Source organism: Panthera pardus, unplaced genomic scaffold (genome assembly GCF_024362965.1).
Source record: "Panthera pardus isolate Hobbes unplaced genomic scaffold, ASM2436296v1 HiC_scaffold_10, whole genome shotgun sequence".
Taxonomy (NCBI): Eukaryota; Metazoa; Chordata; class Mammalia; order Carnivora; family Felidae; genus Panthera; species Panthera pardus.
Window position 1 is genome coordinate 79086296 of NW_026526655.1, and position 14007 is coordinate 79100302.

General features: G+C 37.5%; 1 protein-coding gene across 1 annotated transcript in view; it reads left to right on the forward strand.

Annotated features, from left to right (window-relative positions):
• Positions 1–14007, forward strand: part of NEB (nebulin) — a 224786-nt gene that overhangs the window by 23998 nt on the left and 186781 nt on the right. Inside the window, 15 exon segments of the mRNA XM_019456312.2 lie at positions 1820–1936; positions 3802–3906; positions 3993–4100; positions 4198–4302; positions 4700–4798; positions 5844–5948; positions 6923–7030; positions 7116–7229; positions 8635–8736; positions 8838–8945; positions 9035–9139; positions 10146–10244; positions 11266–11370; positions 11915–12022; positions 12108–12221. Coding sequence (XP_019311857.2) covers positions 1820–1936; positions 3802–3906; positions 3993–4100; positions 4198–4302; positions 4700–4798; positions 5844–5948; positions 6923–7030; positions 7116–7229; positions 8635–8736; positions 8838–8945; positions 9035–9139; positions 10146–10244; positions 11266–11370; positions 11915–12022; positions 12108–12221 — 1602 coding nt within the window.

The following is a 14007-nucleotide window of genomic DNA, read 5'->3' on the forward strand; positions in this document are numbered from 1 at the left end:
GAGTAAAGTTTGGGTCTAAGCAACCAGACAGATGGGATTTCCCTTTATCAAGATAGAGAAGAATGTGGAAAGAGTGAATGATTATTTTTGGAGGGAAGACATGAGCTCAGCTTTCAACCTGTAAGATTTGAGATGTCTTTTAGACATCCAAGTGGAAATATTAAGTGGACAGTTGATTGCATGAGTCTGAAGTTTCTGGGGAGGCATCCAGAAGGATTATATAAATTTGGGAGTCATCAGTAGATGGATAGTATTTAATGTCATAAGACTAGAGGCCATTGAGGGAGCAAGTGTAGACCCAAAGCTCTGAGAACTGAACTCTGGAGTATCTCCATGTGAACACATCATCGAGGTGAGGTAGGAATAGAGTCAAGAGAAAGTGGGAAGTGAGTGAAGAGAGTGATCAGTTGTGTCAAATGTTTCTGAAGTGGATTTACCAATAGGTGGTCTCTGGTGAACTTAACAAGAGCAATTTGGTTGAGTCTGCTTAGAGAGGGCTCATGAGTGGATGAGAAGAGAGAAATAGAAAAGTGTAAGTATACTCAAGTTTTTAAAAGTATTTTCCTGAAAGGAAAAGAAGAAAATGGGGTAGTAGCTGAAGGATATGTGGATGAAGAGGGGATTCTTTTAAGATTGGAGACAAAGACACCATGTTTCTATGCTGATGGAAAAAAAATCCAGTGTGGGGCGAAAACGTGATGATGTCTGAGGAGGGAAGAGTGGCTGAAGTAATGCCCTTCAGTAGGTGAAAAGGGAAGCGTTCTGGTGCTTAACAGGAGGGGTAACTTTGCCATGGGTCTTGACAATTCATCCATAAACAGGAGAGGAGACCACATATCCCAGGTACAGGTAGGAAGATAGGAGGGTGTGTGGAACTCCTTTTCTGGTTGTTTCCATTTTTCAATGAAGCACATAATTCTATACTAGAGAAAGGTTATGTCTTTCATTCCTGTAGTGTATCCCCTATGAGTCTTCTTTGTGTGCTACAGGGGATAGTGCACCTGTGTTTCAGTTGTGTATCTCCTGCCTTTGGATACCAAGCTGGTTATGTCTGTTTTTCGAGGCTCTCAAATGTTAGTAGCTTATCTAGGATTCTTTGAATGTTCCTATATTCTATAGTTATATCGCCGGAATAAATGGCTGGCACTGTGGATCAAGAAATAGGATCCATTTCTTGTTCTTCTCCCTTTGGACATGCTCCTGACAGGGGCTTCTGAGCCCTTGTTTAAAGCTTCTGCTAAAGCTGGAATTAAAGGTGTAAAGCAGGAGGGGCAGAAAGAAGAGGAGAGGTTGTCATCCAGCCTCCAGCCCCTTCCTCCTCCTTCTGCATGTACATTAAATACACACATGCTTACACACAGTCATAGATGAGGCATTAAAGGGTAGATTGATGATGCTAGAGGCTTGCTTTCTTTAAAAATATGTTGGAAGTTAGGCAGCTAGAGGCTAAGAGCTCAATGAGGGTTGTGGAGCAGTAAGTGTCTGGGACATGATGCACTATCATTATTTGTGTGGCTATCTCTGTCTTTGAGGGCAGGGACTATATGTTATTCTTCCTTGCACCTGTCTCAGAGCCAGCAAGTAATTGATACCCTATGGATGTTTTTGAATGAATAAATGAATGGCAGGAAGTTATCCTGGAAATTTATGCAGTTTCTCTGCTACTGTTATGAGTTACTATGAGTATTTTGTTTGTAAAATGTCAAGCTGTCACTTTTCTAGAAAGTTGATTTATGGAACTATGTCGTAATATCCATAATAGAGACAAGAGCAAAAATAACCCAGAGAGTTACTTTATCACTTTATTTCGCTCCTACAGGTAAAATACAAAGAAGACTATGAAAAGAATAAAGGAAAAGCAGATTATAATGTACTTCCTGCTTCAGAGAACCCACTGCTCAAGCAGCTGAAGGCAGCAGGAAATGCCCTGAGTGATGTAAGTACATTCTTGTCAAAAAGTGTTTTTCCACCTTAGCTGCCAGAGAGGTGAAATTTCTCTCCTTCTATAATGGCTAAATGCAAGTATAACTTTGCAAATACTTTATGATTCTAGTGTAGCAGTTTCCCTGGAACTGTTTAACCACAGGAAGACATAAATGCCTCTGAGTATGATGTATGTCCATTTTGGGGGTTCTGTGTTCAATGGCAGAGAAATCTTCATTTGCTTATAGGCCCTGGTACTTCTATATGAACAAAGAGCAGGTTGTAGGAGATACATGTGATTTTGACACAGACAGGAGGAGACTTTGAAAGGGGAGGGGAGGGGGGCAAGAGAGAGGGATCAGGTTGTGTGTGTACCCTGCCCTTGTGTTCTTCGAGCCACTGGGAGAAGACCAGTGTCCTGTGTTTCACAGCTTTTCCCCCTCACCACCACCATTTTCTGTGCAGATGCTGGCCCTAGAAACCATCATTTGCAGACAGCATGACTTAAAAGATGGCTCCCTAAGTCTTCACAGGAATTTCTGCTTGTGGAAATAAAAGCCTGACCAATCCAATTACATTTAAAATAGATAAGTGAGAACTGGCATTAAGAGACTAACAGCCCAAAACCACTTTGACTATATAAGAGACTGAACATGTGATCAGTTGAGTTTTTCCCTTAGAGTTACACTGTGTTAAGCTTTCCTAATATTTGAGGATGAAACATGGTTCTCTTTGCAGGTTAGTTATCTTTTCTTTGTCCCTTGAATTCAGTCAGCACTGTAGAGATGCATACATGTGATTGAGGAATGGGGTGAGTGGAGTGGCAGGTGAGAAGGTGTCAGTGGGTCTGTCCACATAGCTCTGTTGGGAAATTAATGCAAAGCCTGTCTCCTGTTTCCTAAATGAAGATCATCTTTATCAAGCATATAAAAGCACAGGTCCAAATCTACTTTGTTGATAAAGAGAGCAATATAAAAATATAAAAACTGAGTTGCACCATTTACAATTTCAAAACCCAACATGAGAAAGTGACAATAGCCCACTTTATCAGTGTGCCTTTAAAATCCAATAGTTGTAGGGACACCTGGGTGGCTTAGTCGGTTGAGTCCAACTTCAGCTCAGGTCATGATCTCACAGTTCATGAGTTTGAGCCCTGCGTTGGGCTCGGTGCTGACAGCTTAGAGCCTGGAGCCTGCTTCAGATTCTGTGTCTCCCTCTCTCTCTGCCCTTCCCCCACTCACACTCTGTCTCTGTTTGTCTCTCAAAAATGAGTAAATGTTAAAAAAAATAAAATAAAATCCAACAGTTGTTACTGTTAGATTTAAATCCTAGCAGAGAAGAAGAGTGAGCAGGTTCATGATCCGAGTTCTTGTATATACCTTAATTTTAAGATATATTATCTGTATAATAAGGCATTTTCCCTTGGTAGAAGGAGGAAGAGAGACTGTCTTTCTCAACGTATACTAAACTTTTTCATGCATGTTTGTTAAAAAAAAAAAAATCACTGCTGCTCAGAATAGTCCTCTCTGTTGTGGCACTGTCAGTGAGGGACGTGTGTGAGTTGGGGCATAGAGGAAGTAGGAGTTCCAAAATACACCCAAACTCCACAACTAAGGGCTTGGTCTGAGGCAGCATTCTGGTTTCTTAATTTTTTTTTTTTTTTTTTTTTTGGTGAATGTTAAAAGCCTAAGCTTTACAGTAATTACTAATAGAAGAAACTTATTCACAACACCCCAGTGTTTGATCATCCGTTTTTAAGACAGTTGACAGGCGATATCTTTTTTCTGCTTCTTTTGTTTAGTGTTGGGAAATACAAGTGTTATAATCAGTGTAGGAGTGACAAGAATCTATTTTAACTGATTTTTTTTTCTTTTACAGAAACTATACAAAGAAAACTATGAAAAGACTAAGGCAAAGAGCATAAATTACTGTGAAACCCCCAAATTTCAACTTGATACAGTTCTGCAGAACTTCACTAGTGACGTAAGTAATCCTGTGGTTACTTCCTGTGTTAAGAAAAGATCCATTATTCCCCCCAATCAATACATGAAATATGTTTTGTCTTTCAGACTAAGTACAAAGATTCCTACGTAAAGAATGTTTTGGGACATTATGTAGGCAGCTTTGAGGATCCATATCACACACACTGCATGAAAGTCTCAGCTCAAAACAGTGATGTAAGTTGTAAGACCATTGTTTAGCTTTCCAGTGAACACATCTTTAGGGCATGAATAAAATGGTTGCATCCTTATGTCTGATGTCTTTTCCTCATAGAAAAACTACAAAGCAGAATATGAAGAAGACAGAGGCAAGGGCTTCTTCCCCCAGACCATAACTCAAGAATATGAAGCAATCAAGAAACTAGATCAATGTAAAGATGTAAGTCCGTAGCATGAACTTTGAACGTCCTGACCTCCATAGCCTCAGTGGTCAAAAGATAGTTAAAATTTTAACACTTTTCAAATATATGCAGGCAAGGAAATTATAAGAAACAAAACTTATTTGGTAGTAAACTGGTTTCCCCTGTGGTCACCAATACATTTCAAGAGCTAATTCTAGTTCATTTTCCCCAAGAAGAGTTATCAGAAATGTGAAGAATGAGAAAGTTTCTTGTACAGTGTGAAGGCATCTCTCAAAGACACTGCAGTCTAATGAGCAAAGAACCATGTGTTTTATTAACTACAAGTTTCTTTTGTTTTGGGCAATGTTTCTGCTTGCTTGGTCTATAGGTCAACTTGGATTTGACTGCTGAAACTATTCCTTTTTTCCTCCACAGCACACCTACAAAGTCCATCCAGATAAGACAAAATTCACTCAAGTCACGGACTCTCCCGTTCTGGTGCAAGCCCAAGTCAATTCCAAACAACTGAGTGATGTAAGTTCATCTAAATGTTCAAGAAATCCAATTATGAGGGATAACATCTCACAACTCCATATATAAAATCCAGTGACTTGTCACATTTACAAAAAAAAAGACTATTTCAGTTTTAGCAAATTTAACTTGTATATATTTGTAATCACCTAAAATAGTTCCTTATTTAGTTGCCTTGCATCTTCTTGGATGGATAACAATTATAGCGAAATGGTTCTATAAGGGAAACTAATGTAGCTTACCACACTGGAAAAGACCATGAGTTTTTGAGTCAGACAAAACTGGATTCAAATTGTACCTCTGTCATTTATGACCTGACATCACAGGCAAATCGTTTAACTTCAGTTTGCCTCATATTTCCCTTTTATAATTTGTGGTTGTTTTGAAGAGTAAATAAAAGGAGATATGTGCATAGTAAATACCCTGACCCAGAGCAGGTATTCAATACAGGGGACTTCTCTCTCTCAAATAAGTTTTTAGAAAATGGAGTCTTGGAGATAAGTTTTATCACATGAGTTTTAAGCATGAACCTCCAAGCTTGTGTTAAAACAAAATAAAACAATAAAAGTAATCCCAGTAGATTTATATCCAGAAATACTTCAGATGAGAGTATTAACAAACTGTAATGGATGTGAGGAGGTGTAAGTTCTCCAATACATGAGCATTGACAATAAAAAGAAAGAAAGGGCTGTGACTCTCAGAATCTACTGATTCTGGGGGCTGATTGTGATATGCATGGAGAGGAAGCATATATGAAAGAGCCACCTCCTTCCAGGACAGTTCTACCATGGTAACCAACATCAGCCACCATGTGTTCAGCACACAGGTTGTCAATGGGGGCCTACCCTAGCTCTAGACTTCTCTCTTGATCTTAACAACATTGCCAGTTGTTATTTATCAAAACGTATTTTACATTTTATTTTATGAAATGTACCACACAAAATTTTTGTATTTTGGAAAAATTCTTCTTCAGAACTAATTGTATCCCTTATTGCCTGTCTCTCTGTCCCTTTCTCTCTCTCTCTCTCTCTCCCCCTCTCCCTCTCAGCTGAACTACAAAGCGAAACATGAAAACGAAAAGTTCAAGTGCCACATACCTCCAGATACTCCTGCCTTCATCCAACACAAAGTCAATGCCTATAACCTGAGTGATGTATGTTCCTGTGTGCTATGCTATGGGATATCCTGACAACCTGTGTTTTTATTTCTGGATTGCTTCACTGAAAAAACATTTCATTAAAAATGGGAAGAATACTTAACATTTGTATCATGTTCCTATGCCTCTGCCCACATATCTTTGAACTCACCTTATAAATGTGGGTAGCAACATTGTTAGTAGCTTCATACAATTAGACAATCTTAATATGTTTTAATCAACCCTCAAAATGCCATCACTCATGTATGTTTAATTGCAAATGATAATGTTAGATCTTTTAGACACACATTCATTTATACTGTGCTATAATTTTCATCCAGGACCTCATTTTTTAGATATAATTTCATTTTATTTACTCCTCAGAGGTTTAATGTCCCTATTTTTACACAAATGGTGCTTATTTCTACATGTAAGAGAACTTTCACTAAGATATAGTGTATTCAGAAGGCATAAGACCAGGTGTCCGTTGCTATTTTTCATTTTCAAAACTTAATTTTATAGACAAGTCAAATTCTCCTTGTAGGGGAGATCTCAATTTCTTCAACAATTCTGTAAATAAGTGCTAAGATTATCCAGCATCAGTGAGTATTGTAATGATTCAGGAAATAATTTTTTCAAAGGACTTTGAGATCAAACTAAAGTGTTATCTTTAGATCCTAAAAAGTAAATTAACTATAGAATATTTGTGCCACTCTGTGAAATACTCCATGTTAGGATCAAATATTAGTATGGTAACTAGAATTAGGTTAATTTGATGAAAGATTCTAATGAAGAGCAGAAAATCTTGATCTTGGAAAATTCAAAGCTTTAGCTTGAGGAGAAATACCTAAAATATGCACGATTTTCTGAACAATGAAAATGATCCATTTATTTCATTCATACTAAGAGTATTGAGATATTCCTTTGTCTTTAAAGTGTGATAACATGCATGTCATTTTTACCAATTCCTTTGTTAAAATTTTTCTGTCCAGAATGTCTATAAGCAAGACTGGGAGAAGAGCAAAGCAAAGAAGTTTGACATTAAAGTGGACGCCATTCCCCTGCTGGCAGCCAAAGCTAACAGCAGGATCGCCAGCGATGTGAGTGTGGCCTGGGCACCTGGGCAGGGCGCCCTCACTGACCTTTCCTGATGGGTGGGCTCTGGCATGTGTGATGTCTTTACAGGTGATGTACAAGAAAGACTATGAGAAAAACAAAGGGAAAATGATCGGAGCCCTCAGCATTCATGATGATCCCAAGATGCTGCACTCTTTGAAGACGGCCAAAAACCAGAGTGATGTGAGTGTCTTTGTGAATCACCCTTATTTTCAGATGTGGTTGTACTTACAGTTTAATATAACTTTGGGTGGGATGTTAGTCCAAGTGAAATCTCAGATTCAGGATAACAAGTCAAGCATGAAAACCCAGTGGTAAAGATGATTAAGCTCTTCATTCTGTACTTTGAGATACCGGTGAATATTGTAAATGTTTCCTTAATCTCTTTAATGCCCTGTTTTCTTAAGGGGAAAAGATACTAGCAATAGCATTTTCTTTATTGTTTTTCTAGAAATGGGTTTAATATCTCAGTACCCATAAGTATATATTTATTCTGTCATGATCTGATCTAAGGTGCTTTGCAAAAATACATACAGAAAAAATTAGAGGAAAGAAGTGAGAAAATCAGGCTAAAGACAAAGTAGGAAAACTAGATGAAGCATAACCTCAAGAACAAAGTATTTTATTTTATAAAATAAAAAATTTATAAAATATTGATCTCATTTTAAAGACTAAAATATCCAAAATAAAATAAAACTCTTTACAAAAATTGCCTCTCTAATTCATGGCATAAAGGAAAAACTCCCTATTCTGTATCACTTATAAATATTCTTATTTTTATTGAGTATATTTTTGGATTTCTATCTGGGAGAATTAAGGAGAATGTGTAGAAATACATGCTACCTACAACAAAATGGAAAAAAAAAATCTTTTTGTGCATTATTACTATAAAGAAAAATATTAGATCTCAATGAGAAAATCCAACTTCCAAAGGTGTTATAAAATGTATTTTCATCGAGTGCTGAACTGAATACTTTTCTAGGACTGTGCCTGAGTATCTAAAGTCCACCTTCTACCTTTTACCTAATTTTGCACTATTTAAAAAATCCATTTTCCTTCAAACACATTCAAATGGAAAGAATTATTTAAAATTTTTTTAAACATGTATTTATTATTAAGAGACAGAGAGTCACAGAACATGAGTAGGGGGGTGGGGGAAGACACAGAATCCCAAACAGGCTCCAGGCTCTGAGCTATCAGCACAGAGTCCGATGCGAGGCTCAAACCCACAAATCGCGAGATCATGACCTGAGCTGAAGTCAATTGCCTAACCAACTGAGCCACCCAGGTGCCCCTGGAAAGAATTATCTTAAGACAAAAAATTGTTTAGAGAGCAGCATTGGTATATCCTGGTTTATTCTGGTGGAGAAATGTTAGGATAAATAATATAAGCATATATATGGTTATTAGCAGCCTAGATTATACAAGACATGAACCTCTGCCATATTCATTCTACTTTTTTTGCTTCATGGAAAGTACTGAAAAAATACAAAATTTTCCTTTTTGGTTAAGTATAGCAATGATGAGAATGGCTTTTATATCATGAGATACATATTTTTTATCGTTGTTTTTCTTTTTCCTTTGACAGAGATTATACAAAGAAAACTATGAGAAGACAAAAGCAAAGAGCATGAACTACTGTGAGACCCCCAAATATCAACTTGACACTCTGCTGAAGAACTTCAGTGAGGTTCGAAAGGCCATGGTTACCCCTGGAGTTTTGGGGCTTTTCTACCACTTGACAAATAACATATGTAATTGACATATTTGTCAATATGTTTTCTCTTTCAGGCTAAATACAAAGATTCATATGTACAGAATGTTTTGGGACATTATGTAGGCAGCTTCGAGGACCCATATCAAATACACTGCATGAAAGTTTCAGCACAAAACAGTGACGTAAGTTGAAGACAAATATCCATGCCTCTCAGTGATATTATTTGGGGGCAATAATAACCATGATCTATTTTTATTCTTTCTTATTCTAGAAAAATTACAAAGCAGAATATGAAGAAGATAAAGGGAAATGTTATTTCCCTCAGACAATAACGCAAGAATATGAAGCAATTAAGAAGCTAGACCAGTGCAAAGATGTAAGTCAGCTGCTCTGAATTCTTAAAATTGGGTTTGGGATTCTTGTGCCATCTAGTGGTAATTTTAGCAGGAGTTTCAATGCTAACATCTAGTGATTAGCAGGAGATGTTAAATTTTAAATTTTGGGTGGAATTGGAGAGCACAAAAATTACTGTGAAGAAAACTATTTGTTATGAAAATATCTTGGGTTTTAGAAATCTTTATGTCCGCTAGTTTATATATACATGGTTTGGGGAGTAAGGGAAAATAGGGAGATTTATGAGACATAGGTGTTCATTCATTTAACAAATTTACATGAGGAGCTAGCTTGTGTCAGACACTGTCCTTGGTGCTGGGGGAGAAGAGGGGACAAGATGGGCTGCCTCTTGGGAAGCATGAATTTTACTGGGAGAGGCAGAAAATAAAGAGCACAGAAACTTAAAAAAGATATCAGACAATGGTAAAACAACCCATGTAGAATGATGCTATAGAATTAAAATAGGATGATGTGGGAGAGAGAGACTGGATGGGCACCATAGACCAGGTGCTCAAGGAGGATCTAAGGCAGGAAAGTGCAGCCATGCCAAGATCAAGGTGAGAGCAACTGGAAAAACAGTCTAAGCAAAGAACAAGGAATTGAAAGGATGAGGTGGCTGAAGTGTACTGGAGGGAGGGATAGTAGGAAGAGGTGAAATGGTAACAGGTGAAGTTGGGGGTGGATTCTGTAGAGTAGGGTTCATCAGCCAGGGTACAATTTAGAGTGAAGCCATGTGCAATGGAGAGCCATTGTAAGGCTTCAACAGGAGGAAGATTAATCTGGTTGCTAAATTGCAGCAGGGAGGCCAGTTTAGAGGCAACTTCAGGAGAGAGAGAGAGAGAGAGAGAGAGAAGAAGTGAAAACATATCAACCAAGTTTTCAGGAAATAAACTCTATGTTTGACTGGAAATTTTTTATATGTTAGCGTGTATATGAACAAGAATATAAAGATACATTATGAAATTTCATTCAAGAACCTTTTTTTCTAGCATACATACAAAGTTCACCCAGATAAGACTAAATTCACAGCCGTCACTGATACTCCTGTACTGCTGCAAGCCCAGCTCAACACAAAACAGCTTAGCGACGTAAGTGCCCTGTTTGTGCAAGTGTGAGTGACCTGGAATGCTGTGTTTCTTTGAAAGAGAAGCATTTTCTTGCTTAATCTTCATGGTCTCATCTGTCATCCCAACGGTGTCATTTTTCAAGATTGGTTTAATAAAATGCAAATGAAGCCGCCAGATTGATTTGTAGCCTCAGGAAAGATGGTGTTAGATGAAAATAAAAATAACGAATATTTCTTCAATAAGTCACCAATTTTCAGTGGGGGATTTGCTCATTAGGATGTGTCACATACCCAAAATAATGCAGACTAAGACTTGATGACAACTTAAAGAAAAAAACAACAAGAGCATCTATCTGTGTAGGTAACAAGGCAAGCAGTCTCCATTCTTGAGTTTGCTAAGACTTTATAAGAAGATAAAAAGCACAGAAACAAGAAAGACACCTGGCAGTAATAAGAAAACTAATATGGGGTCATGAGACAGAATTCAAACAGAGTAATGGGAGAGGGGGTGAGTGGGGGGACACTTCAAATTGGGTGGTCAAAGCAGAACGGTCCAGCCATGTGAAGAACAGGGCAAGAACAGCAGTGCTTCTGAAACATTCACTTTCACGTGGATCACCCAGTGACCCTGCCAAAATATTCTGATTCAGTAGGTCTGGAGGGATATGTTGACTCTCTAACAAGCTTGTAGGTGATGCCGCTGCTGTTGGTAGACCACACTTTGAGTAGAAGATCACAGAATTTAATAGATTGAGTGTCCGTGTCCTGAAGGCACAGCCTAAAACTTTAGACAATGAGTTTCCCATACATACGTTGTGATAGCATTTACAAAATGACAATGCAAACTGGATTCCATCCCAATCCTGAAAGAGGGAGTGAGGGTCAAGGTTCTGTAATGGACTTTGATTGGATGGACTACCTCTTTGAGGCATTTTTTTTCTGAAAAGCGTAGGAGTACTTAGCCATATATATCAACACTCCTCTATATGCCCTCAAGGAAATTCTGATTCTGAACTGTTTGGATATCTTCTACTGTTTTCCAGCTGAATTACAAAGCAAAACATGAAAGTGAGAAATTCAAGTGCAACGTACCAGCAGATGCTCCACAGTTTATCCAACACAGAGTCAATGCCTATAATTTGAGTGACGTAAGTACCAAAGGCACAGAAATCTATCATTGCATGTACCTGCAAAGAGGAGATGTGATGGGTGTTGTAAAAAACCAGATTAGGAGTTCAGCAACTAAACAACTATGGAGATTGTTTTCAGAGTGTGAGTGGAGTTTTAAGGCCTAAATGTTCGGAAGGCTCTTACTTAGCTATCCTTTTTTCATTTCCCACATTCTCTGTTACCATCAGAAACATCCTCTGAATTATGCCCCTGCTAATCTCTAGAGTTTTGTAAGATCTGTCCTATAAATGTTGCATTTCACTTTCTCAAAATGGTTGTCATTATACATTGTCCTTTATACATCAGAGTAGTACAATCTTTAGAAAGTTCACAGAATGTTAAAAAGAATATAGGGGAGAAGCTGGATGACAGATTAATGAATAATTATACTATCATTTTGTAAATATGGTATTTGTAGGTGAAATAAGTCTATATACACAAATTTTCAATCTGTTTCTTTTACTGGATGAATCTGTGCTAGATTCATTCTTACAACTCCTCTGCTGAAATTTTTCTGTCCAGAATGTCTATAAGCAAGACTGGGAGAAGAGCAAAGCAAAGAAGTTTGACATTAAAGTGGACGCCATTCCCCTGCTGGCAGCCAAAGCCAACAGCAGGATCGCCAGCGATGTGAGTGTGGCCTGGGCACCTGGGCAGGGCGCCCTCACTGACCTTTCCTGATGGGTGGGCTCTGGCATGTGTGATGTCTTTACAGGTGATGTACAAGAAAGACTATGAGAAAAACAAAGGGAAAATGATTGGACCCCTCAGCATTCATGACGATCCCAAGATGCTGCACTCTTTGAAGACGGCCAAAAACCAGAGTGATGTGAGTGTCTTTGTGAATCTGTCTTGTTTTCAAGACAACATCCCTGTTAACATGCCCAAGGGTGGTAGCATGTAAAAGGATTCCATATCCAGGGGCACCTGGGTGGCTCAGTCAGTTGAGCATCCAACTTAGGCTTGGGTCATGATTCGTGGTTCGTAGGTTCAAGCCCTACATTGGGCTCTGTGCTGACAGCTCAGAGCCTGGAGCCTGCTTTCGATTCTGTGTCTACCTCTCTCTCTCTCTCTCTGCCCCTCCCCTGCTCATGCTCTCTCAAAAATAAATAAACATTTTAAAAATATTAAAAAGATTCCATATCCATGGGTTCTGTCATGTTCACAACAAATTGCTGAGGAGAAATTTTGGAAGTAGAATTATTTCCCAGATTCTTGTACCTCTCAATTTAAGGAGGGAAATTACTGATTTATACTTGATATCCATTACACTGTGAAAAATATATGCTTTAATATTTAATAGAATATTGATTTTAATTCTCAAAACTTTTTGGAAGACATCAGTAGATATTTTCATATTTTCTCCTAAAAATACCTTTAAAATGATTGTTTTAAAACTGTCTATATATTGGAAGAAAATCATGTATCACAGATAAAAATCTTACTATTGTTCTTTGTTAACTTTAGTCATTAGTATTGGCATAGGTTCAAGAAAAATACTCCATTGATTCTAGACCACCTTGAGAATCTGATAGAAGTCTTGGATCATTCTTCTAGATAGATGAACTTTTTCTTCATGCCTTCTGTCTGAATTTCAGAGAATTTATGAATTCCCTAAGGCTTCCCTATGTCCAAGTCTCATCTTTTGATTAAAATTCTTACTGCAGAGAAGAAAATATCTATTACAAATTGCAGTGTATACTGCTTAAAAAATGTTTAGAGAATTCCTTTAGAGTAAGAATTTCAAAATAGCTTGCAAATATTATTTTTCATAATTAAATAGAAGGATGTTTGTATCATTTACTTTCATTTCAACCGTGTGTTCATATAATGATCTATATATACCTTCTTTAATTCATTTCGCATTTGCTGTATAGTCGTATAACACTTTAAAACATCATATTCAGTATTCTCTAATAACTTCACACTGAATTATGTCAGTATACAGTGCTCACATACATAATACTGCGCTTTTCACTAGATCCTTATCCCTTCTCAACTCAAAAGTTTATAGCTGCCTGTTAACAGCACATGTATCTTTATCTTTTGTTCTTCATCTTATCACAGAACCCATTAGAACACTAAGCACAAAGTAAGTGTTCATAAAATACTTGGTAATTGACATCGGCAACCAAAAGAGATAGCCAATGATGAATCATTCTCACAGAATATCTAGGCTAAATGCTAGGCTGCAGATACAGAATGTGCATAGCTTTTAAAGAGAATCTTTTAAAGCCATTTGGACCTTTTGACAGCATTTTATAGACGCAGATATGTGTGAACTGGTATGAGCATGAACAAAAGAGTCAAAACAATTTAGTCAAAAACACTTCCCCACACTAATCCTGTTGTGACATTGCTTTATTGGTTTTTCAGTGTTCATGCATGCTGTCAGAAAATTTCCATATTTTATTTTTATAAACCAAAGTCTAGGTTTTATAATTAAGTGATAAGTTTATTCAGTAAAAGTAACTGCCCACAAAATATTTAGAAAGAAGATCGTATTCCCTAAGAAAGCTAAAAGATCAGATCATTTGCAAAAGGAATTTCTACAGAAGACTTATAAGGCATATTTATACTTACTAGCCTAGGTCACTGTCTTTAATGCTTATATG